General features: G+C 52.9%; 1 protein-coding gene across 1 annotated transcript in view; it reads left to right on the top strand.

The window, feature by feature from the left end:
• The first annotated feature begins 501 nt into the window (after window positions 1-501).
• Window positions 502-26,033, top strand: part of LOC122382793 — a 54,302-nt gene continuing 28,770 nt past the window's right edge. Inside the window, exons 1-3 of the mRNA XM_043368593.1 lie at window positions 502-534; window positions 1,285-1,431; window positions 16,610-17,466. Coding sequence (XP_043224528.1) covers window positions 502-534; window positions 1,285-1,431; window positions 16,610-17,466 — 1,037 coding nt within the window. The remainder of the gene's footprint in view (window positions 535-1,284; window positions 1,432-16,609; window positions 17,467-26,033) is intronic.

Genomic DNA, 26,033 nt, shown 5'->3' with positions numbered 1-26,033 from the left:
AGAACCCCCAGGGCGAGGTAGCGCCGACCGTCTGTGGATCTCTCCTGCCAGCGTCCATCCTTGTTTTGACGAGTCGCTCCGTCAGACGCCCTGTCAGAGTCACAGTCACAAAGTCCCCCGGACAGTAGTGGCCAATGGCCATAGCTCACAGCGGCTGTTGTGGACGCCGGTTTTGTGGGGGCGACTCACGGATAAGGCCCGTGCCTCCATTTGTCACAGCACGTTGACCCATTGCGGAGGCGACTTGGTATAAGCGCTAGCTGTCCCGCTGGGAGGCAGGCATGTTCGGCCCCAACGGTAGGGCAGTGGCAGGGAAGCTGCGGAGTGGCGGGGGCGTGGGGACAGGAGGTGTGATGGGTTGCGTGAGAACAATGGTGGGGAGAGAAGGCATGGTGGGTTGCATGGAAACGAGACGATGGTGAGGGCGCCATGCATTGCAATGTAGATGTTCGGACAATGTCCAGTGTTGTTGGGGGCAAAGTTATTAGAAAAGTGCCTATGATGGGGATGGGAGCTCACGAAGACGGTGTGCATGTGAGTGCGGTCACTAAACGATGCCACTCTCGTCCGAACCCGTGTTTGCAGAAGGAGCTCGAAGCCTCAGCAGGCTGCCGAGCGGGCTGACCTATCCTTATTCCTCACCGTCCCCTCCCCGACGTCTCTGTGTTATTGTCCGGACCGGTTTTTGTTATCGGTGAAGCCTTATATAGGAGCGTTTGACGGCCGCTGGTCGGCAGACACGGATCTGGTCTATCGTTCTGAGGTACGGCGACCATCGAACACCAGAGCGGTACGGCTCTGAGGTACCGCTGACCCAACCGCGATATCAATTCCTAGACACCATCATCCGTCTTCCCGTAACAGAAGAGGGCGATGCTGAGCTATCGTTGACCCTCCGGGAAACTTTTCCCCGGAATCTGAAAACACTGACGGATGTGCTTCCTGAGAGCCGCTTGCCTCAGTCGTACACACAGTTGTGCAACAGTTGAGGTCATCCGTCGGTCTGTGTGGATCTAGGGGCTGACGAAAGGCGGTGTTGTGATTTCGGCTAAGGATGATCTTTGCTTTTAGACAGCTAAAGATTGTTTTCCCTTGATATATCCAGTGATTGGGGTTTTGAAGAGCGACCATTCCTATTTTTATCGATGCTTCGTATAATATAATGTACTTTGTACCGTTTGATGTTATCCATAAATTCATTTTTTACCACATACCTCGGGATATGCCCCGCCCATTCTTAGACCTCCTTCCCCTCCAATGAGACCCGTATCCCGTGTGTTTCAGGACGGAACCATTGCGCGTCGGGTGGATGCCTTGGAGGCGTCGGCCGCTGATTTGGCGGAGAGCAGCGATCGCGACCAGCTACTGGTGGATGTGACCGACCTCCGACACCGGCTGACTGACCTGCACGGGCAGGCCAGGCCGGCACAGGTCAGTCCGGCACAGGGGAGAGAAAGGGACAGTCGTGAGGGTCAGGTCACGTCAGGACAGACCCGGAGCGCGGTGGAAACTAGTGAGGTCAGGCCAGGTCGGCACAGGCCACTGATAAGTCCGGGAGGGGAAAGGACATAGCAGTCGAGGTCAGGTCGGGACAGCGCAGCACAGTCCTATGGTGGACAGCAGGGATCACCCGTGAGGTCAAATCACCTCAGGCTATAGTCCAGGCAATATCAAAGAAACATTCTGTCCATGCTCAATCGTATTGGTGCTTTCGTCAGTGCATCCTTGAGAAGATATCCGGACATCACCCTCGCAATGTAAACTAGCCCTCGCCCATCACACCCCCATGCCTGCTATCTACCGATGCGGGGCCGCTGGCGTCCCATCGCTCCATTAGGCCCGATCCACAGCGAACCATCGTAAATCTCCGCTCAGCCTGTTCTAACGCTCGATCGCCAAACGACCCATCGCTAGTTCGCACGCCACTTGCCCGACTATCAAACCACGGAACTGTGGCAGAGGGCCTAGGGCGGTGGTGGTGGTTCGGACTAGCGATTCCAGACTATGAGAGCCTGTTTCTGCGAGCGGTACCACGGTATGCTGTGTTTGGAGTCGCCAGCTGCTAGCCATTTTGTGACATTCTGCACTGCAGTGTGCAGGAACTATGAAGCGCGGTCTCCTTCGGTACTGCGCAGTCAGGCCACGACCGGCGCTGCCCCTTTATGGATCGCCGCGCCAGGCCCAGCGACGGCTGCCAGGGTTTCCCTGCAATAAAAGTCGCCAGCGGCGGTATTGTGCACCCGCCACCCTAACAACAGGCTTCAGTCGTACGTGGCATACCTCCGAACTTCACATGGTGAAAGGTCACGGCCATTACAACTTCGGGGCTCGTCCAGATTGGGTCCCGAACTTCGGCCACGTGCTTGGAGTCTGTGGGTCGCTCCTAAGCGACTCCTGACGTCGCAGTCGAGCTGGAGCGACTGTCGGCGCTCCATGAGCCGAGGCGGCGTCAGTCCGTCGGTGCCGGTCGGTCTCTACAGCCTGCAGCTCGTCAAGGTCACGGCTCAAGGTCACGGCTGCTCCTTGCTGCAGCCCCGCAGTGGGTGGCGCTCGCAGACGGAGGGGGGGGGGGGGGGAGAGGGGCAGGACAGTCAGCTGCCGGGGAGGGGGTTGAAGGACAGTTCAGTTGAAAGCTTTCGCGGCGATACCTCTATCAGGAGATTTCTTCTGCGGCATCCACAAACGCCATGTTTACATCTTTGGCTTCGCTTCACACCGTATTTCTCTCTTGCCGAATCTGAGATAATATTGTGATAAGGGGGCACTAGAATGTTGATGTTCCTAGCCGGGGGTGAACCATGAGCGACGACCTTGGAGGCGGGAATCAAGGCGAATTGCTCTTCGCCAGACCGCTGGCGTTGTAGGAGGAACAGTGGATTTGCATAAATGCCCGACTGTCATGAACATCAGCGATCGCCCCGATCGGCTTTCAAGGACACGAGCCGGTTACGATCACGAATCAAGGCCTCGCAACTATCTTCTGCATTGGCAATCAATACTAAATCGGATTGTATGTATAAAATGTCAAACCACAAACCGAAGACAGATTACTTTTGAGAATTGCTGACCGCAACATCCTGGCCACTGGGTCCATCAACATTCCATGCGGGCAGTGTTTAGAGCGCGCCCAGAACACTGTCCGATGCCTGGGCTGAGTTGTCTTTCCCAGGGGTCCAGCTGAGTCACAGTGTTTTGGACACACCCGGCCGGTGCCGCAGTGTCTGTCCCCTATCGACCCCTGTGTCCAGCTGACCGCGGCGGACCGACGACACCGGAAGCTCATGGGCTGGCGCTGAGCAACTGCACAGCTCTGTCGGCGGATCAATAGTGTCTGCCGCCCCCGCCCCCGACTGGCCAGCGGACTGCCTGTGCAGCGGCTGTGCAGCAATGCAACATGGCATGGCGTTACGGCGTAGTTGGTCACAGACGTGCTTTGGTGGAGCAAATAACACGGGCAGTGAACTTGACATATGGGAAATCAGGGGCGGGGAGCTATAACTGGTGGAGGCACTGTCGAAAGGAGCTGGCTTACCGTTTGAGTTTTGGCTAATATGGAGTCAGCAGCTTGTTAAAGATTAATTCACACGCTCGCTTAATTTGGTATATGTGTGCCCACTGACCAAGAGGTTGTTTTTTACGTAAGCTGCCGTCGAACAAGGAAGAAGTGCTAATCACTTCTGTCATCATAAAATGTGCGAATGGTTTCGCAATTAATCTCGACACTTCTTCAGAATAGGGAAGAGCTGCTGAAGGAGAATGACTCTGACAAAGTGCATCGTGTGTCTCCGTGACGTGGCATTTTTAGTATGGGTCGCGGAGGGTTCGTGACTGGGAGTTCAGATGGAAGAAATCTCCCGAAGTAGCTAGTCCGCCCAGCTCCTCCCCCAGCGCCTCCTCTACCCTCCGGTGAGGACACCGTGCACCGTGCCCTTCGCCTCGTGACCGGTTGGCAGCCCTCTGGCTGTGGGCAGAGGGGTTCAGCTGGCTACCTGCCAGCCAGCAGCACGTCGCACTGCTATCTGTCAACAATGACACATCAGTTTTTCTCTCTCCTTCCCTCACCCCGCCTGGGGCACCCTGTCTGGGTGAACCTGTGCAGTGTTCATTGACCAAGGTCACCAAGGTCACCCGGAATGCGTCCCGCCGGTGCGCCGCGGCTACCGCCGACCGCCAGCGCAGCCATTGTCGTGCATTAGTGAGTTGCATGGCACTCAGTTCCATGGTCAGTGATCAGAGCCCCGGGGCGGCGCCGGCCACGCTTCCTCCCATTGAGGCCTCTCGAGCGTGTTGCGCCGCGTGACTGGCAAATTAGCGCCAGCACTCGGCGCACGCCTGGTTAGATGACTTGGCGTTCCATAGGTGTGATGTGATGAAGATGCCAGGCGCTCAGACATCGGTGATCGGAAGGCTGTATGGATACAACCAACCGGCGCCCTTTGTGGTCCGCTCCGGTCCACTGTGGTCATTTGGGTTCTACTGGGATGGGACCCGTTATGATCCGCTGTGGTCCGGTGTGGTCTACTTTGTCATTTTTTCGGCACGCCCCTGTCCAGTGTCCACTGTGGCTCACCATGTGGTCTGCTATGTGGTCGGTGCTGGTCTGGTGTGTGGTCTGTTGTTCGCTGCGGTCCTCCCCAATCCACTGTGATGCAGTCTGTGGACAGTGGGTATCTTCTGCGGTCGAATGTGTGTGTTTAGAGCCGCTCCGCGTGGTGACGATGGCTGATGTCTGAGAGTTTGTCCCGTCTGCGTCTGGCCAGTGTCAGCTGAGGGGGGGGGGGGTGAGAGTTGAGACAGACGGGTAGGGACGGGGTAGGGAGGGGGGCGGCCAGGCGGCGAACTGATGCCGTAAATAGGTCCGCGGCTGCTGGAGAGACATTCCGTTACGCGTCGATATTGTTAAATGTCTTCAGCTAAATGGACTTTGTAATAAATGGACGGCGATGACTTGCTGGGTTCATTAGTTGTGTTCACTTTCAAGTTTTAATCAAACTTGTGTCACACACCTCACACACTACCGCGCTACGTGCTTATGGCACCAATGTTCAATTGAATTAAAACGTGCTCGCTCCGAATGTGATCCGCTGAGCGCTGGCTTCCTCGCGGTAGCCGAGCCCACATACGCTAAAACAATAAAAATGACCTGCGTTACTGTCGTGTCTCTGCAGTGACCTTTGCTGGTCAGCTCTCTTCGGTCTTTGGATTTCAGTTTGTCATCTGTCTATCTTTCATTCTCTCCCCTTCCTCTTTTTATCGCTCAGAATTTTCTCTGTCTCTTCTTTTAGTCCCTCTCCCTCCCACCATTCCGTTCTCTAACTCACCTCCTGGTTTCCCTCCGCCACCAGCGTCCCGTCCACGTGACTCTGTCGTTTCCAAGGCCGCGTCCAGCAGCCGTGGCAGGCGATGATTACCCGCATCAGCTGGCCCACCGCCGCGCCCACCGCTGGACCGCACCGCCCCCGGCGCCGCGCCGGCGCGGTGGAACCGTTTGGTTTCAGTCACTTCCTCTCCCGCGGCTCTCGGCGCCCGCGGCGGTGAAGGTCACGTGAGAGGACAGAGGGTGATGGTGTGAGACCACGTGGGTAGGAGTCGGTCCGCCCGCGCTCACATGGCCAGTGATCGAGAGATTCGGCGGTTCGGAGTCGGTCCAACGGGACTAATCAACGAATACAATCCGTCCAGAATTAGCTGGCATTCAATGGCCTGATGATACATCGGCATTTGTCGATGTTGCCTCGGATTGTGCAACGTTGGTGTTCGAACTAAGTACAGACAACCGTCAACCGATGAAATTAGCAGGATCGCTGCACCTGTCTTTTGAATTGAGATCCACTGGCACCTCGGATGCGTCAGGAACTTCCTGATGGCGTGGAATTAGTTGTGTTGGCAGATCGTGGCATGCGAGGTCCGACTGCCGGGCGGTCGAACATTCAACCGCCTCCATGACATGGTATGGGACAATTTCTGGTGAACTCGACGGTTTCTGGACTTTGACAGATACGGAATCGGCCAACTACCAAGGGACTGACTGATACGGCCCGGACTGGGTCTCGTAGACTGCAGACTGTTGTTGACCTAAACTCCTGAGAAGCTGTGCTCACAAGTGGGTGTCCGAGACTGTTTACTTGGCGCTGACGCTGGTTCTTATCGGTCGACTGGTCGTCTCTGTCCTCTTCTACCCTTTCTCTATCCACCTCTGACGAGGCTCTGAACCGGTTACCGCTCATTCCCGGTATGGTGGGGTCCGGGAGACAGGTGGACGGCTCGTTGGGGCCAGTCAGGGTAAAACATGATGTTACTGTTAGTTGGGCTGTTTCTCCAACGTCGAGCCTTACGCCCCTCACTGGTCGTCGTACCTTACGTCTCCAACCCCGGGTGTACCGGAGTCTTTGGTATACCTGCACTGGAGCCCATCGTAGTGTTCATGTGACGCGGCGGAGAGCAAATATGCATGAAGACCGTGGTGCTATTGCTATGAGCACCGAACGGTGAACAGTCAGGTGACATCAGCTGACGCTCAGTCTGCTGATATGCCTTCGACTGATGTGCGGTTGACTGTCGACATATGTGTTGTGGTGACTGACGTGTTGTGGCTCACGGCACTATGACACGCCCCGCTTCGTACCCGACTGACTGGCTGGCATTGCATACTGCAGACGGCGCAGGTCATAGGTCAGAGGTGAGGACACGCCCCCGGGGGCCAGGGGTCGCGACTCACCTCGAGGGGGGGGGGAGGGGGTCTGGCGCCGACGTGGCCGACCGCTGGCACGGCACGGTTCGCTGAGTCTCACCCTGCAGACAATGGTGAGCAGTTCCATTAGTCATCAGAGCTAACCGCCGCGCTGATTCCACCGTATTTCACGGCAATATTTTAGTTATGACGGGCCTCACGACTCACGCCGATTTATTACTCCTCCGTTGCCTGTCATCAGCATGTTAGGCCTTATTTGGATGGGTCGCTATACCAACTGTGAGTGAAGGCACGCGGTCAAATAAGGTAAGAGACACGTGCCGAATACTCAATATGGTCACACGTACCGAGCGTACACCGCTGCTCATACAAATGCGCACATTTTTTCCCGTGACATTTATCAAGTTTTTTTGTATCTGATGTCATACGAGTTATTATGTGCCTCCGATGCACAAATGCGCTTTTTTGATTTTGCGGTTATGTATTGTCATAGAACCAATGTTGTTTGCTATTGCCACCTCCTGTCTCCGATTTTATGATACCCGTTAGAAAGCGGTCTGAAGTGACCCATCCCACGTCGCCCTGCGTCCCTTCCCTCCTTCCATCCCGGCTGTCGGTCACCTCTGCTATATTCATGTGGTCAGTACAGCTTGGACCGATGACAGTGCACTGTGTTGCTGCTGTTACACAAGAGCCGTCAGCGGCACCTGACCTGGCGGCACCCAGCGGCCAATGAAAACAGACCGGGACGTGACGCGATCTGGTCCGACCCGGCCCGTCGGGAGCGCAGGAAACGACCGTCTCTCCTGTCAGAGAGTGCGGCCGGATGTTGTCCTGCCTGCTGTTGTTGGACGCTCTGGGTGACGATGGTGGAGTCAGTGATGAGAGCCGTGCGTTTTGACGTTACGGTCGTGCAAGATGGCAACCAGCCATCGGCGGGGACTTAGGCACTCATGCTGGACTTTTTCATCGTCTGTTGTGTATGTGTTCACTCTAGCTATGTCCACTGTCTTGTCTGTCCCTTAACATCGCACTTAACCTTTCGCCGTCCACTTCAAACCTCTAATACAATCAGCTGTACTCGGACGCGCGCCGCACGCGGCACCCTCTCCGCCCACCCTGCACCCCCTCTGAAGATAAATAGCTTGTGTGAATGTCTGCGGTCAAGCACCGCGGAACAGACACATTCCACTGACTCGGCACGTGGCTAATGTTAGTCTTCGCGCCTGTTCTGTGTCAACTCAAATTTCACTAATTAGGTGCTCTCGATATCTTCATTATCATTTGCTGCCTTATTGATTAATTGACCGACTGCTGCAATTAAACGGGTGATAAATTGATCGTGGACGTTTTAGCTCTGGGCGTGACCAACTTTCAGTGACATCCGTCGACGCCCAACAGCAAGAATGCTGTTCGTGTTTATAAATATACAACACGCGTTCCCTGGGCGGTGATCTCCTTGTGTCGGTGCCGGCGCCAGCTCTCATGCAATTATTGCTCAAGTAACTATTAATGCATATCGTGTTAAGTTGATGTGTTTACTGTGGCTCAGCTGGGCTGGCTCGCTATTCAAGACGGACATTTGTCACCGGCGACGTGGTAACGGCGGTGGTTGCGACTACTCAGTGACGCGGCCACGGGCTAGACACTGGCGGCGGAGACGGCTCTGGTGGTGCGAGCGCCTGTTGGTTTTCTCGTTGACGCGTGTCGGCCTAACGAGCTCTCCCTGTGCCTAGCTCTGCGCCGACACTGGTGTCTGTGTGGACGTCAGTCGCCCAGCTGCCTCTATGTGACGTAACGTGACACAGTGTGACAGACGAGCTGCTGCGCGTCACTCACACGCCCTCCCAACTCCGACCCTGATAACGACCCCTTCCCATGGCCTGTAACCGCCCTAAGGGGAGTGAGGACCCACGGCCCCGACCCTACCCGGTCAGGTCACCCGCTCAGACAGTCTGCTCCCCGCCCTGACCGGATCCAGCCTGCAGTGAGTCAGACTGCTGAGTGCTGAGTCTGTGTAGTTTGAGACGCTGCGGACGTGTCGAATCGAGTCAGACGGACTCTGGCCGAGTCATGAGCCGAGTCATTGGCCGTATCGGATGTCGTCTGGCAAGCCGCCGCCGAGGCACCGTCTCCCGATCTCCCCCCCCCCCCCTTCCTCCGACTGACAGATGGACGGACCGGACGGATGGGGCGATGTGGAAGGATGACATCACGCCCTTCCTTCCTTGTCGGTTCTATTATAGACGATTCCGTCCGGTGCCCGAGGCTAACCGAGAAAAGTGACACTCAGCCCAATCAGTGAAAGAGTGACGCTACAGCGACTGTGTAAGCCTTTTTCCCTGACTAATAAGCTTTTTATTTATTCAAAATAAGAACGGCTGGTTTTCATTCGCTGTCAATATGAATGAGACGCATTCAGAAGCACGTCGCATACAGCGCGCTTGTCATTCCGATGTCGTGCAGAAATCTGTCAGTGTCTGTCTCGTGTGGTTTGAAGCGTAGGTGCGTGATGTCACGAGTCTGTCCCGAGCCCCAGTCGGCGGCCACTCCTCAGCGCCGAGCGACCTCCACAGAATGCTCCCGAGCCCCGAGTCAGCGCCGCAACGTGACTCAGAGTCAGGCCAGCTGGCACGCTGCCAAACAGAGTCGCTGTCAAGGCCGGTCCCGAGTCGGCCCGAGTCGCAGAACCTGCGACTCCGAGTCGCGCTATAACTAACCGCCGCTAGAGAACGGCGGCGCTGTGACAGCGACGGTGAGCTAATAGCGTCGTAAATATATGGAGATGAACAAGAGTTGCGTAATATTTGTTTTAAAAGTAACACAAACGCGAGCAAGTGAAATGAAACTGCTAATGGGATGGGCGAAATTTGCAGCATGTTTGCGGTTCGGATTCCAGAGTAATTGGATTTGCCAATCAGGGCCAGCCCCATGCATGCTGCCAGCGTGTCTGGTAGTGTCTAACGGAGTTCTATAGCCGTGGTGTCTACCATCACTCTTCATAAACGGTCTTTCTAAGCTCGAAAGCATGTCACGTTCGTCACTTCAGCCTCACCAGAAATCCCCATTCAAATACATTCTTTATCTAGTTTTCTGCCCTCCTTTCCCTGGCAGTTGACCCGTCCTGCCCAGCTCCCATGCTGTCCCGCCCCCATGGTGCCGCGGACGCGGAACCTCTCCTGGGACCGCCGCGGCCCGTCTGCCGCCGAGGCCGGCCGTGAGCCGCTCCCGCTCGCCGGCTGGACGCCTGCAGCCTGCAGACTAGGTAGCAGGCGCCGTCTGTGAGCTCGGTACCTCGCGTGGGCGGCTCACTGAGGGGCTGAGGGCGCGGGGGCGGTCCCCGGCCCGTCACGGACCGGTCCAGGGTCGGTCGAGGGGCCTCTGCCGGGGGCGTGGTGGCCACTGCAGCTGCTGCCGCCCGCTGGTTGTCGATCAATAGTCGTTGATGTTTGCCGTTTGCAGTTGGTCTGTAAACGGAGCTGGTGAATGGTCAACGAGCGCTAGTAACTGCAGTTACTTGGTCATGAAGTTGTGCAGGCGGCAGAGGACTGGATGGACAATCACAGATTGCTGCTCTGTCACCGCTCGTTGCCGACAGTTGCTGTTTGTTGTTTATGACCAGCTGACAGCTCTATCTTCATGGCGATCATTTATCAGCCGTTGATTGTTACCCATTCAGCTGTCGCCCTGAATGTGCTCTGGCAGCCCCGGCGCCGGGCCGCGCCGCTCCCCGAACTGCGCTCGATCGGTGCAGTATTGACTGGAGGGCCGCGCCCCACGCCACGTGGTTGGCTGCGGTCGGCCGGTCATGTGGCTCTGCAGGGAGGCCGGGGATGGGGGACAGGTGGAGTGACGTCACCCATGGCAGGGTCTGCCAGCGCCGCGGTCCCCGACAGCGGCTCCGAGCTGCAGAGTGGCGCAGTAGGACGCCAGAGACGCCGCAGGACGGTGGTAGAACGAGTCGAACCGAGCCGAGCCGAACCGAACCGAGCGAAGCAGAGCTGCCAAGCTACCTAGCCGCCGACCTGAGCCGATTCGAGCTGCTGAGCCGTACCAAACCCAGCCGAGCTGCCGGGCCAAGTCGAGAGCGAAGCGAGGTCCAGTGAAGCAGTGCTCATTAACGATCTCCTCTGTGTAGCGCGAAGTGAGGATTCACTGCGAGTGTGCAGCGGAGCCGGTTGAAGTGATCAGGAAGTTCGGATTGGCAGTAACTACTCTACTCTACGCTTCTACTCTGCGCTTGTCCGTTATAAGAGAAGGTACGCTGTTTTGCTGGACTTTTATCGTTTTGCTGGACGATAAAAGTCCATCCGTGATTTTGAGACACGAACTCCGCTCCGGTACTAAAAAGACAAAATCGTCCTTTGATGACCTTTGTTACTAGCATCTGAGTCTGTTGAAGCAATTCTGTCTCGTGCTGAACGATTTCCTTATTGAGGGTCATGCGGTACAGCCTAACTACAGGCGTATCAACTAGTGACATCTAGCGAGAGAGATGCTCAATGCTCATTGCTTAGGATGGATGCTCATTGCCCACTGCTTGGGCTATTGTTTTGATGCGGGCTTGCCTTCTTATTCCATTCGTGCTATTGCAGTAGCTGGTTGAACGGTGAATGCGCTCCTAGCCGAATCCGTGAAAAAAAAAAATGTTGGCCCATCAAAATCAGACGTCGTGTGAATTTCCTCCATCCGTCAGCTACAGTCGTCAAAGCTGCTATACCTAAATGTACCATACATTTTCATAGGTAGGTAAATGCTGTGCTGAACACAGTCGCTCCATATTGAGAGCGAAAGAATTCCTCCCAGCCACACCCCAGCGAAAGGGCGGCCGATTTGAACGGGAGGGTGCGGCCCAGCGCGCGCCCACTGGCCAGTAAATGACGTCACTGGCCCGCCTGCTGCTGCACCCTCCACGGCACCGTCCCTGCTGCACTGACTGGGGAAGGGGTGCGCGGATAGCCACGCGCGGTCGATCCCTGTGTCCCTTCACAATGGCTCAGTCACCAGGGAAGCCGCACTGTGTTCACTGTTCAGAGTTCAATAAGTTCATGACACGCTGGAAGGCTGTAAGACGCGAAAAGCTCGGACGCTGATGCAGGTCCTGTCAAGGGAGGCAGATGGACGGGGCAGATCGTCGTGTTTGAATGCGAATGTTTTGTTCATTTCTTTCCGTTAGATGATGTGATTCGTGCGTACAAGTTCCATGAATTATGGCTGATTTGCTTTCCTTATGCACTTTTCTCTCGCATGTATTGTGTTTTATTGTGCTGCGTCAGAGTAGTTTTGTCTTACGTGCATTAACATGGTTTCGTAAATATTTTAGATTTTATTTGTCGAAGAGTGGAAGATGGTGTTCTCAAATTGTTCAGCGTCTCCTTAGTTTTGGTCGCGGTCAAACGTAAGTCTCTGACCTGAGTGGTTGCGGAGGGCCCCGTCGATAAGCGAGCGGCAGCGTCAATTACAGTTCATGGGGCGTGTGGCGTACTTCTTCGATTTCCAATACCATAGCGACGGAGGTCACCAAATCTCCAGCGAAATCCCTGGAGTCTGCGTGAGGGACTGTGATTGCCTCCCGCTGAGTCTCCGTAGATATGGGATTCAACCTGAAACGCTGCACTGCTTATCTCCTGGCTCTCAGGTGATAGCAAGGCTAGAGAACGTCTATGTCAGCTTAAAAGTTTGAGCTCAGAGGCCAGTTTTACTTACCATTAGTAGAATTGTGAGCTGCGGCATTTTTTCTTGCCAAAAGTGTCGCCAGAATTTCGCCAGCTTAACGATGCTGATGTGAAAAATAAACAAACAGCCTAACTGATGTTTGAACATCAGTGAGTTAAGTAATTATATTTTGTTTTACGAGGGGGTACCCAAAAGAAACGGGAATTGTTTCATATCTGTTTATTCACTGATCCCTACACATCGTCACTCATGTCATTCTTAACCCGGCAGTTGCTGGGGTATTTCGCCACCCACCGTTTGCTGGGGGGGGGGCGTTAAACGCCCCCAGCCGATAACTCGAGAACCAATAGGCGCAGCGAAACGCACGAGGCGGCAAACGAAAGAGCGCGACGAGACGCTTCAGATGAGTACTTAAAAGTTGAATTTTGAGGTCACAGGTCGGGTCAAGGTCAGGTCAAACACCTGAAATCGGGCTTTCAGTAGCATGGACTTCAGGACTTCGCAATGGGCGCCTCTCGCCATAAACTCTGTCAAAACGGTGCACAATCCACTCTATAAGGCCTACAAGAGTGTCAGCTCCATATAGGGGTCAGTCACGCATAGGTCAGGGTCAAGGTCAGGTCAACCGGGTAGGCACATATCCCCGAAAATCAAAACTGATATTCGCAGCCTGTGACACGTGTTTTATAAGTAATTTGGGGCGTAGAACACGATGGTGACATTCATTTTATCATATGTGTACGTGTTTGGCTCAAAAACTTCAATTTAAGAAATTCATGTATCATGGTCGTGAAGTAGTCACGAAAAATTGCCAAGATTCAGTTCAAGATTTTGGAAAATGTGGAACGGTAATCAATAATCGAAGATAGCCATTTGATTGATCATGGTATTGGCAGTCTAATGGCGTTTACGGCATGTCTGTATGTCTATTCTGTGATTTTATATGATTTTTTGAACATATGCCGTTTTTGGTCGAAAACTCAGAAATCATGACGTCACCAAAACCTCGATATCTCAAAAATTTTCCGACCGATTTTTTTGAAACTTTGTCACAATGAACTTCAATCAATTCCCTACAGGTACCCAAAATTTGGCGCGCCTGCGGCGCGCCATTTTTATGCTATGGCCCGGCGAAAAAAGTGGGGGCGTTTAACGCCCCCCCCCAGCAACTCGCGGGTTAAAGTAGGTACTCTCCCTGCGAGACAATGCACCTATGCAGACGCGTTTTCCAGCTCTCAAAGCAGCTCTGGAACTCTTGCAAGGTGATGCCTTGCAGAGCCATCGTCGTTTTTGCTTTTACTTTATCAAAGTCGTCGAAATGGTTTCCATTGAGGTCTTTTTCATTCTGGGGACCAAGAAAAGGTCACAGGTTGCCAAATCCGGTGAATAAGGAGGGTGGATCCGTGGGGTCATGCATTTTTTGTACAAAATTGTCTGACACTCAAGGCGGTGTGCGCTGGCATGGCACACTGTCGCGATGAAATCACCACTCCCCGCTTCGCCACCTGTCGGGGAGTTTTCGTCTCACCGTGTTTCACACACGCCGCAGAACGTCCAAGTAAAACGTCTAATTGGCAGTTTGACCAGGGAGGAACAATTTCCTTGTGCACACTTCCCTTTGCATCGAAAAAACAAATCAGCATTGTCTTGACATTTGACTTCACTTGGCAAGCTTTTTTGGGGCGCTTTTGGGATAACATTTGACCACTTTTGAAGTGCGAAAATCATTCATAAACCCGCGTCTTGCTCACGGCAGCATATTTGTATGCTGCTTGAAGCATTGGAACCGTTTCAGTCGCGCACTTCCCCAGCAGGAAACAAAATTTCACAGATGCGCGTTGTTGCTCAGTTCCGCTATGCATAAAAAAACGACGGATCGGGCGGGAGTGCTCAATAAATACGTGCGCCACGCGGCCGCGCCTCTTTATTTCGTCACCTCACGGTGCAGACTAAGTCCCAGGGGCCAGACTGGTTTGCCCCTAGCAGGGCGATGCCGAGCTACAACTGGCTTGGCCTACAGAGAACGATTCCCGTTACTTTTGGGTACCCCCTCGTACGTTATTGGTTAAACTTGTGGGAAGCTTAGTGCTGACCACAGTTTCGACCATTGTTGGGAGTGACGCCCTGCCGCTGTTTTGGTCACATTCACCGAGCCGAGACCAGCCCAGACCCCCAGCGGGACGCCGCCGCCGGGTCTTCCGGGGTCGCTGAGCCGCGCGTTCCGGCGTTTTTGTGTGTCTGCCCTGAATGTAACTGACAGTGCCGCATGCCTGCCATACCGAATCATCAGCGGTGTGCGCCGTTAGGTGTGTTCACGTGAAGAAATCGGTGATCTCCTACGTGAACGTGAACGTGAATCGGTGAACGTGATCTCTCATATGTGATCGAAGGTGATCTTTTACATCTCACGATCTGGCTCCGTTCGTGTCCCGGTGCCTTATCTCACGATCTCCCCCTGCTCCGTACACGACTCGCGAACCTTCGCACCATCCACCTCTGGCTTCTGGAAACTGGCCGTCATATTTCGGTGCCTCCACCGCCGCCGGCGGAGCGGTGCTGGCTGCTGCTCCGGGGCTGTGGCAGCTCGTAAACTGTGCAGACCGCCGCGCCGTGGGGTGCCGCCTACCCCACAAGGTCACGGACTCGGGCGCCCATGTGCGCCTTCACGCCCGCTGGCCGTGTGCGGCTCCACGTCCGCTGGCCATGTGCAGCGTCTGGTGGCGAGCGTCCGGTGTCCAACCGACGCCGTCCGGCGGCACGTTTTGTGGCCGTTTCTGACGTCCTGTCCTGCGCTTACGTCCGCTCACGTGCGGCCGGCGTCACCCCCCCCCCGTGCGGTGGTCCGTGACCTCGGCGGTTCACGGTCACGGCGAGAGCTCGTCACGGACTCCCGCACAGTGATGAGCGGCAGCCGCGCCCCGAGGCAAGCGGAACGTGTGGCCAGCGAGCCTGATCGGCCAATACATAACTGCTTTTATTTAGGTTTTGAGCTTTTGGGTCTTATTGTTTAATCTGTAGATATTGTGAATAAAAAAATGCTGTTAATTTTCCTTAGCAATAACTTTCGGTAACATGATGTTCAGACACCTAAATTTTGTAACTATGGCTCGGAGCTTTCATCTGCTCCACTCCATGGCCATTGGCCAGTCGTGTGGCGCGGAAAGGGGGAGGGGTTCTGTCTGACCGACGGGACCGCCGCCGCCCGCCTGTGTGGCGCCTGCCGTCAGCTCTTCAATCGATAGTCGCGGCGGCGCGGCGGTTTAAGAGGAGCTCATGCTGCTCTCCACTCGTCTCCTATGGGTTCCTTGCAGAGCCCACCAGAGCCCCCAGCTCATGGCAAAGCTACAGTTTCGCTAGTGATGAGACTGCTGCCAGCAGACGGTGGCCGTTCTTCATTTGCCGCGCACCAGCTCGGCTGTTCTGTTCGGTGAACATTCATCGGAGGAGCACACCGTATTAGTGATGTAAATTACGGAAAATCGGAATACCGATATCAAACCAAATACTAACCAAAACCGTGGGGAAATACCGAAACCAAACCAAATTGAGAACATGAGGGAAATACCAACTTTTTACCGATTTCTTAGCCTCTTATGCATAGGTGAGGGTTCATGATACCAACAAAATACCAAACACATTAGGATTGAAATACCAAATACCAAGTTGGTATCGGTTTGGTATCGGTATACCAAAAAGTTGGTATCCGATTGACATCTCTACACCGTATACAGTGAACTGTGGCATGTTCATGAAAGCTGTTCACGCCCGGCATCGGCCGCCGACCTGCCACCGGTCGTCATAGGCGCGTTTTCCCAGACACTACTGGCAATATATCGCCGCAGGGAGGCATGTCTTGAGGTGGTTTTGGGGAGCGTGGGAAGCGGTTAAAAGTTATTGGTCCCTGTGGTACACCTCAACCACACCAGCCGACGTCGTTTGGTGGTAGTAAGACATGCCTCCGCTGTCCGCAGATTGGTTCGTCCACCGTTGTCAAGGGGGATAGTATTCGGCTTTGTTCCGCCCGAAGTTGGCCGATGTTGTGGATTCTTGGGAAATTGATATCAATAAGGTGCGTGTCAAGCTGTCTCGTCTTTTCTGCTGTCAATATGCTCCAAATTATATTTGCGAGGCTCCCATTAAAAAAGGAAATTAATGTACGTTTTCAAAACAGTGATTTGATCATTATCAGCCTTCCTGTGTGTATTGCTTTCTTTTCTACATCAGCGTTCTCTTTGCCCGCAGGTGATGGACAGGGAGCAGAAGCGATCCAGGCGGCGGCCGAAGAGGCCGGCCACATCCTCCGAAGAACCTCAGGAGACGGCTCGCGTGGACGAGCGCGGCGGTGTGCTGCGCGTGCAGCGCTCCACCAGCTCGGAGGTCGCCGAGGCGGTGGACGAGGCCGGTGCTCCCGTCTTCGTGGAGCGTGTCCGCACTCAGGTGCACAGCTCGGACAGTCCGGTCGGCGGTGAGTCCCCGCAGTCGGAGAGGCGCGTCCCACAGACCTCCGACGTCGAGTACGTGGACGAGGACTTTGAGCTGCCGGAGCCCAAAACTGAGACGCAGACAGAGGAGTATGAGGACGAGGAGGGCCGGCGGGTGGTGGTCACCACTACCATCACCACCACGTACGAGCAGACGGAGGACGAAGAGGGCAACACAGTCATCCTGGAGAGGGTGCATCGAAGGGTGCAGCGAACAGTCTACGTCGATGGCGAGGCAATAACAGAGCAGCTGGAGGAGCCCAGCACGCCCAAGCCCAAAGACACCGGCGTGGTCTATGTGGACGAGGACTTCCAGATTCCCGAGCCTTCCGAGACGACCACTGTGCAAGAGTACATTGACGAAGAAGGCCGCCGGGTGGTGGTGAAGACCATCACGAGAACCACCTACGAAGAGACAGCAGACGATGACGGATGTCCTGTGATCTTAGAGAAAGTCCAAAAGAAGGTGCAGCGCACGGTTTATGTCGATGGCGAGATTGTGGAAGAGACCATCGATATGCCTGAAGGCGCTGAAGAGGAGATTGAACTGCCACCTTCAAGTGTGAGAGAGGAGGTGGAAGAGCAGGTCGATGAACTGGGGAGGAAGGTTGTGATAAGGTCCGTGTACACTACTACGTATGAGCAGGACAGTGATGCGGATGGAAATATTGTGATATTAGAAAGGGTTCAGAAGCGCGTCTTTCGTACCGTTTTTGTTGACGGCAAGGAGGTTATCGAAGAAGATCCGGTACCGGCTAGGAAACAGTCGGTGGAGTATGTGCTTGAGCTGCCTGAGTCGAAAGTCGAAGAGAAGTTTGACTCTTATCTTGATGAAAATGGGAAGAAATGCACAATTAAAACTATAATCCGAACAACGTATGAAGAAGGCAAAGATGACGACGGAACACCGGTCATTCTTGAGAAAATCCACACGACCAGGATTACCTATGTGGATGGACAGGAAGTTGTAGAGGAACTTCCAGCACTTGTGGGCGACCACATGACAATGACACCTGGTGGTACCACTCTGCCAGAGCCCAAGGTTACGGAGGAGGAACGAACGTACACCGATGAGCTGGGTCGTACAGTTGTGGAAAAGACCATTATTACCACTACCTACCAGAAGGGACAAGACAATGAAGGCCGTCACGGCATTATAGAACATGTGCATCGCCGAGTGATCAAAACCATCTACGTGGACGGAGAGATTGTGGAAGTTGTGCGAGAACCCTCTCCAGAGCCAACTGCGCAACAAAAACTGGTGGATGGAGTCGAGCTTAGTGTAAAACGAAAACCTCCGCAGACCAAGACGGTCCTGCTGGAAGAGCTGAAGCTTCCAGAGCCTTCAGTCATCGAAGATGTCGTGGAACGTACGGAACCAGATGGTCGACGAGTCGTCATCCGAACCATAACGACAACGTCATACAGTTCTGAAAAATTAGACACCGGAGAGCTTGTGGTGTATGAAACGGTGCACCGTCGAGTCATTCGGACAGTCTATTCTGGTGAGGAAATTATTGAGGTAGTTGAAGAACCGACATCTCCGGCAACAGTGACAAAGAAAACACCGGAACAGATGGCGGAAGTGATGAACCAGTCCCTCAATATAGACGACATCGAACTCCCAGAGTCCAAAACTGAGGAGCATGAAGAGGAAAGCGTTGATGAACAGGGAAGAAGAGTTGTGAGCAAGATTTCGACGACGACCTCTTACGAGAAACAGTCTGATGGTGATGGTAACATTGTGATCCTGGAAAAGGTGAACCGTCGTGTTCGTCGGATAGTTTACGAGGGCGACAAAGTTGTCGAGGAGATTGAAGAACCTGATTCAGTGAACACTATGCAACGACCCAAACAAACCGAAGTAGCCCGACAGACGACGAGTGCGTGGACAAAAGAGTTGAAACTTCCAGAACCTTCCACGCTGGAGGACATTGTAGAACACACGGAGGCGGATGGTCGAAGGGTGGTTACCAGAACCATCACCACAACAACGTACAGTGCGGAGACGTTTGAAACAGGCGAAGTGATCATTTACGAGAAGGTAGAGTGTCGTATTACTCGAACCGTGTATCTTGGAGACCAGATTGTGGAAGAGGTTGAAGAACCGAAGAAAGAACCCACCATAACCAAGAAAACAGTTGAGGAACTGGAACAGATCCTTAAGAAGGGCTCAGCGATGGCTGACGTGCCTCTTCCTGAACCCAAAGTAGAAGAAGAAACTGAAGAACACGTGGAAGACGATGGTAGGCGGATAGTTATCAAAACTGTTACCACAACAACGTATGAAAAAGAGATTGACGACGACGGCAGCATTGTGATCTTGGAGAATGTGCAACGTCGCATATTCAAAACCGTTTATATTGGGGAGGAACTTATCGAAGAGGTTGAAGAACCAGATACTGTCACCAATATCGGCAGTCAACTTTTGCCCCCCACTGGTGGTAGTGCTGGTGATGACCCGAGTGGCAAGACAGAGAAAGGCTTACAATCATCAAAGGTGGAAGAGATCACTCTGCCAGCACCATCGACCGAGGAAGATATCGTGGAGCACACTGAACCAGATGGACGAAGGATAGTGACCAAAACCATTATGACCACCACTTACGAAGTTGAGGAAGTGGCGGGCGAGCTGGTCATTTACGAGAAGATCCAGCGTCGTGTCATTCGAACAATTTACATCGGCGAAAACGTTGTTGAGGAGTCTGAAGAACCGTGCAAGGAGCCAGTGGTGGCGAAGAAGACCCGTGCAGAGGTGCTGGCTCTGGTGCAGAAAGATGCTGCAGTCGTTGATGTTGAACTTCCCGAGCCAAAGACAGAGGAGACTACTGAAGAGCGCATCGACGATGAAGGAAGGCGCATCGTAACAAAGACCGTCACAACTACCACGTGCGAAAAGAGCGCGGATGATGAGGGAACTGTTGTCATTTTGGAAAAGGTGCAGCGCCGCATCTTCCGGACAGTTTACATTGGCGATGAAATTATTGAAGAAGTTGAAGAGCCAGATACCCTACCCGACATGAAAAGCACACCGACGCCCGTTCCGAGGAGCTTGGTATCTACAGCAACGAAGGAGCTGTCTGAAGTGCAGAAACTTCAACGAGTTGAAGGTGATAACCAAGTCGTGACTCTGCCAGAGCCTGTAGTTGAAGAAACTACGGAGGAATATGAAGAAGATGATGGCAGACGGATTGTGGTGCATACTATCACCACTACTACCTACGACAAGCGAGAAGAAGATGGTTCTCTAGTAATCGTAGAGAGGGTCCAGAAGCGGGTGAGAAAGACCATTTACGTAGACGGGGAGCTAGTCGATATTATAGAAGAACTACACGGAAGTGCAGACGAATCCTCCTCAGCGGCGGATGACGCTCCAGCTCTCATAGAGTGGAACGAAGAGTCGGATACGACAGCCGACACCTACAATAGTGAGCCTGCCACTCCAGTGAAGGTTCCTGGTATTCCCCACGACGACGAAACGAAATCCGACGCCAAGGTTTTGGAAGCTGAAAGTCTTTCGGCTCGCACAGAAACAGGCGAGGCTCAGCCAGAGAAACTTCCCGATGAAGACCTTGTCATCGTGCACAAGCTGGAAGAATTCATTCGCTACATGCCTGCACTAAGTGGCAAGCTTGTAGACGAACCACAGGTGGATGAAGAAGAAGTAGAGAAGATTGAGGATGGACAAAAGGTGACTTACAAATACATTACGATCACCGTCATCGAGGAGAGAATTGACACACACGGCAGACCTCATACCGTGAAGCGGCTCGTAAAACATGTCATCAAAACAACGTTCGTGGATGGGAAACCACTGGTGGAGGAGAGCTGCGAACCAGAAATCGTTGAAGAGATGATTAAAGATGACGCACCTCTCAAGCGTGAAGTGAGGGAGCCTGAGAAGATCGTGACACCTGAGGATAGGTTACGCGAAGACAAGCAGGCCCCGCCGAGTGATGAGCCGAACCAAACAGCTGACTCCGTGGTGAGTCCGAGATCCGATACAGAAAACATAGTCCTGACACAGCCAGAGCCTCAGAAATCCCGTGAAACCATTGCTCCTGTAATGTTATCGACTATGGAGAAGTCACCAGTGCAGGATGCTCCCGCTGAACCCGAAAATTCGGATGTGAAGGCAGCCAAAAACCTTGACAACAAAGAAGACGAAAATGCTGTGAAGGTGTCCCCGAAACCATTTGAACTAAATGCCGCGTTGGACGTAACGGTACAAAAGCCGTGGTACGACAAGATTTTGATGGACAGAGCAGAGGAAATGTACTACACGAGAGTCGTGCGTCATGAAATGGATGATCGAGAGACTAACGTAACTACCCATATAGAATCTGTGCCGGCAACTCGCAAAGATACTTCAGATACTAAGGAGAAGCATGCATCACTTGAAAAATCAGCAGACACTTCACAGCATCATCTTCCTTGTGAGCCTTTCTGGCTAGACACATTCGACCTTTTTGCATCAGAAAAGAAATACTACGAAAATCTTGCGACTACAAACGAACCAAAAGCGGAAGAGACGGATCGGATACCCATTGATGCACGGATGATCGATGCTGAAGAACCACCAAAGAAGATCCTTGTGGATACCGTCACTTCATTTGCCCTGCATGATCTGTCCAAAGTATATCAGCTCAGAGACGCAGAAAGGTCGTTCTATGAGGCCAAGGAAGCTATGAGATCGCATGAACTCGTCTCGGTTCCGGCGGAATCACAGCGTGATAGTGAAGCAGAAAATGCACTGGAACTGGAATCCCCATCGTTGCAGTCAAACGAGCCAGTCATGGAAGCTTCAGGCACATCTGACCAAAATCTTGCCCTGGAAACCGAGGTGAGACCTGTGGAAGATATCAGCAATGTTATGCGAAAGCATTTCGAGCACCCGTCACTGCCAGATGAGCCGCCGTCACGGAAAGAAGCGCTTGATATTGCAGTCGCTCCATCGGTGCAATGGCCTGAAGCGGAAAAACAACCAAATCTGGATGCTGTGGGTGGCATTTATGAGACGGTTCAGGACCAAATGAAGTATTCTGTCATTCCTCAACCAAACACTCGGAGCTCTTTGCCAGATATAGAAGAGCTGATGAAAGAAGCGGTGACCAGATCAATTCAAGAAGAACACCTAAGACAGGAAGGAGGCAAACCGGGTATTGTTGAACCCAACAGGAATATTGAAGAGCCCGCCACCATTGAAAAGCCTCAAGGAGATGATTCATCTACACTTGGTCCAACTCTTTGCTTGGAGGAAGAGGCGAGGCCAGTTGAGGACATCAGCAACATAATGGAAACTCGTTTCGATCAACCGTCTGCGCCGCTGGACGTCACTGTCCGAGCAGAACCGACCAATGTCGCTATTGAGCCTTGGGCTAAATGGCCTGAGGCGGAGAAAAGGACGGTGCCAGTCGCCGACGATCGGTATCAAACAGTAGAAGAACAGATGCTGCACACCATGCCAGTAGAGGACAAGGAACTGAGCTCTCTTCCAGATGTTGATGAACTTATTCCCCGTGCACAGGAGGAAAAGATGTCTCCAAGCTCGAAGGAGGTGCATGATTTACCAGAACTTGAAAGACCTATGGGCGAAGACGAAAGCCTTCATTTGGTGTTGGGAAGACTCGTACAACGGCCTGTAGTGAATGTTCCAGACATTCCTTCCAAAAAATCTGAGGCCGAAGTCATCGAGCACTCTGTCGAATGGCCGCCGCATGAGAAGCGGCCAGACACCGTAGTCTGGGAAATTCGTGCCGACGTGTCTCCGACTGAGATGATGGCTCATCAGCCGTTAGACCCAGGCCACCAGGAGCCTGAAGGACTACCGCCACTGAGCGAGATCCTAGATGTGCCCAGACGACACCCTGAAACGGCTCTGAATGGTGTGAATGGTACACTGAGCATGCCTGCGGAGGAAACAACCCAGGTTTGCTCTGTCATCAGCAATCCAGATGCGGGAAAAACGGCGCAGGTAAACCTGGGCGACCAGCCGTTGCCCGATGAGCAGGACGGCTTAGCTAAAATAGGTCCTGAAGAAACGACTCGAGATCCTCAGCACGACACCAGTACCGTGCCTAAGTATCAAGCGCCATCAGATGCTTCTGATGATCCTGTCATTAACCCAGCGGTTGTTGAGAGTGATCAGCTAATGGACGCACCTAGTGACAAAGAAGCACCGAGATCGAATCAGAGATCAGTGACTGAGCCTGATTACGCCGATGACTCTGACGTGATTGATTCGGCTTTGGCTGATGTCACTGGCGTCATAGTTGAAAAACCTAAGGTGGAAGCCTACGTGGAGGAAACTGTCGACAGTCTTGGCCGCAAAGTTGTCATTCGGCGCGTGTTCGTCACTGTGGTAGAGGAAATTATTGATCGGAAGGGCGCCAAGGTTATTGTTAGCAGAGTAATCAAGAAGCAGAAGCGAATTACCAGCCAAGACGGCGCGGACATTGTTGAGGTGACTGACATAGGCGACTGCAAAGCGGAGGGCACCGAACGGCAGCCGCATGATGCAGTCCTGGAGCACGACATGCAGTATTCAATGATGCACGAGAAACCGCATGCCACCAACGACACAATGCCTTCAACTGAGCCTATCAAAGAACCGCTCACTGATCTCGATGATCAAAGTGTTGTGACAAAGCTTTGCCCTTCGTCCAGAGAGCACCAGGTCGGTGAACCTACCGTGGAGCGGGATATCACAGAGACCGTAGATCAGCATGGACGCAAAGTTACATTTGTAAGAGTTTACGTGACTGTCTGGGAAGAAGTCGTCTTGAAATCTGGACAAAAAGTCGTACAGAAACGGCAAATATCGCGAGCCCAGAAGATCACTCATACACCAAAGGGACAAGTCGTAGAAAGCATTGATCCTACTAATCAAGATAGTGTGCCAGATTCGCCGGATGCTGCGCACTCGTCCGACACAGACGAGGAGTCGTCTGAGACCTCTCCGGGTGTTGAACCAGAGACTCCGTCATTGTCGAGCAAAACTGACGAGGAACTGGTGCAGTCCATCGTTCCTGCGACATTGAGCGTGGTCGGTACGCCTGAAGTCGAACGCTTCGAAAAGGTCATTGTGGACGAGCGTGGAAGAAGCGTGAAAGTGGTCCGCGTGTATATAACTATTGTCGAAGAAGTTATCACTGAAACGGGAACGAGGAAGCTTGTAAAGAGGAGGATATCAAAAACTCAAAAGACGACCACTGATGCAGACGGAAAGCCTTCAATTGAAGAGTCCGAGTCATCAACTGTCATAGATCCTTCCCCTGAAGCTACTGATGAAGCCAAAACCCCCGACTCGCAAGTTGCATCAGAGCTCAGTGCAACTAGAAAGGGAAGTGGCGACGGGTCGCTTAGGGATGTTGAACAGACCGACAAGATTACTGGGGAGGGAACTTCACGTAACGGAACACAGGACACGGCCGTCCATTTGTCTGGCAAATCGCAAGACAAGCGCGACAAGAAAAAGAAAAAGGCAAAGCCTCAGGAATCGTCTGCTCCAAGCGAAAGCTTAGATCCCAAAAAGGTTGAGGAAGAACTACTCCAGCTACTTCTAGCACCTTCTAAGGAAGAGAAGAAACGGAAGCCACGTAAGAAAGGCAAGAAGAAGAGTAGCGACACCAATAAGGCGTCGGAACAGTCCCAGTTGTCGAAGGAAATGCCAATCCATTCGGATGCGCCCGCTCCAAAAGCTGATCAGCGAGATCTCATTGTTGAAGTTCAATCTCAGGAATATGGCCACGCCGTATTGGTTACCCACTTCGATGATGTCGAGCATGAAAACAAGGAATCTGATCATGAAACTTATTTCAAGGACGATTCAACACCTGCGGCTTCCGAGAGTGTCTCTGAAGGACATACTGCGCCCAAAAAGAAAAAGCACAAGAAAAAGAAGCGAACCAAGTCAAAAGATAACCAAGCTGAAGACGAACCGACTCGATCGCATTCAGAGGAGTCTCAGCCAGTGATGATAGCAATAGAAGGTTCAGCTGAACCTAACGTTGTGCCTGATGATGGTGCTTCGACAGTGTCATCACATGATACAACCGAAGATTCCAGTTCACTCAAAGTGGATTCGCACAGACGCCCACGCCGCAAAAGTCGAAATCGTAGCAAATCGCCGCGACCAGTAGACACCGAGCTAGACGATCTCGTTCGTATGATAGAGGATCCAAACGTCCATCCAGAACTACCACCACCTGAGGAGTTCAAGAAGCCTGCGGATGTGCCCAAGAAACACAAGCGCAAACATCGGGTACGTTCGAAGTCTCCCCAAATGCCGAAGCATGGAAGTCAGGCGCGGCCATCAACTTCCAGTGAGTCTGTAGACCAGCCAGATGAAGCACTGAAGGTGGATTCAACGTCTTCAAGTGTTGAAGAGTGTAACGTCAACACGGTAACTGAACCAAATCAGGCCCTGATCGACGAAGCCTTCACAACATTTGAGGAAGCCGATAACCTCAAGGGCGGTCGCCAGGAAGAAAGTGTCCAACAGAAGTCTCCTGGCGATGCTGCATCGTCAAAAACAGACGTTGAAGTGGCAGAAGAAGCCGTTGAGGCAGTATCGATGCCTGAATCACAATCAGCAACGACCGAACAGCCCGAATATTTAACGAAAGCCAGTATTAAATCTAAGGAAAAGACGAAAGAAAACACGAAATCAAATGAAATCACAAATGGCGCCTCCCTTCCTCACGTGCCTGAGTCTAGGCCAATGCTGGAGGAACAGTGCTTGTTGCAGTCAGAAGATCCTATCGTAAAGAAGTCAAAGAAGACAAAAAAGAAAAACAAGGCACCGAAACTGGCGAAAAATGATAACAACACTCAACCAGATTCGAAAAAACACGAGGAACTGCTGACGTCATCCGAGCCAACTCAGGAGACAATGGTGACAGAGGGATCCAATGAAATGCCTGCTGCCGAAAAAGCCGAGCTGGCTCTCTCTGATTCTATTGAGGTGGCTGAAGAAGCCTTTGAAACTCCGGGTGACGATCGTCCGGATAACATAGAGCACTCTGCTACCATTGAAACACCGAGTTCAGGTGTGGTGTTAACTGAAACTGTTTCTCCGTGTTCAACGCTGGAATTCGACGAACAAAACTCTCTCCGAGAGCCAGAGGTAAAAGAAGAGGAGGGACTGGTTTCTGAACTTGTTTCACAGGTGAAAGGAAAACTGA

This window comes from Amphibalanus amphitrite, unplaced genomic scaffold (assembly GCF_019059575.1).
Source record: "Amphibalanus amphitrite isolate SeventyFive unplaced genomic scaffold, NRLGWU_Aamphi_draft 000147F_arrow, whole genome shotgun sequence".
In the NCBI taxonomy this organism is placed as follows: Eukaryota; Metazoa; Arthropoda; class Thecostraca; order Balanomorpha; family Balanidae; genus Amphibalanus; species Amphibalanus amphitrite.
Note: the sequence above shows the minus strand (reverse complement) of the source record. Positions and strands in the feature narration are given on the sequence as shown.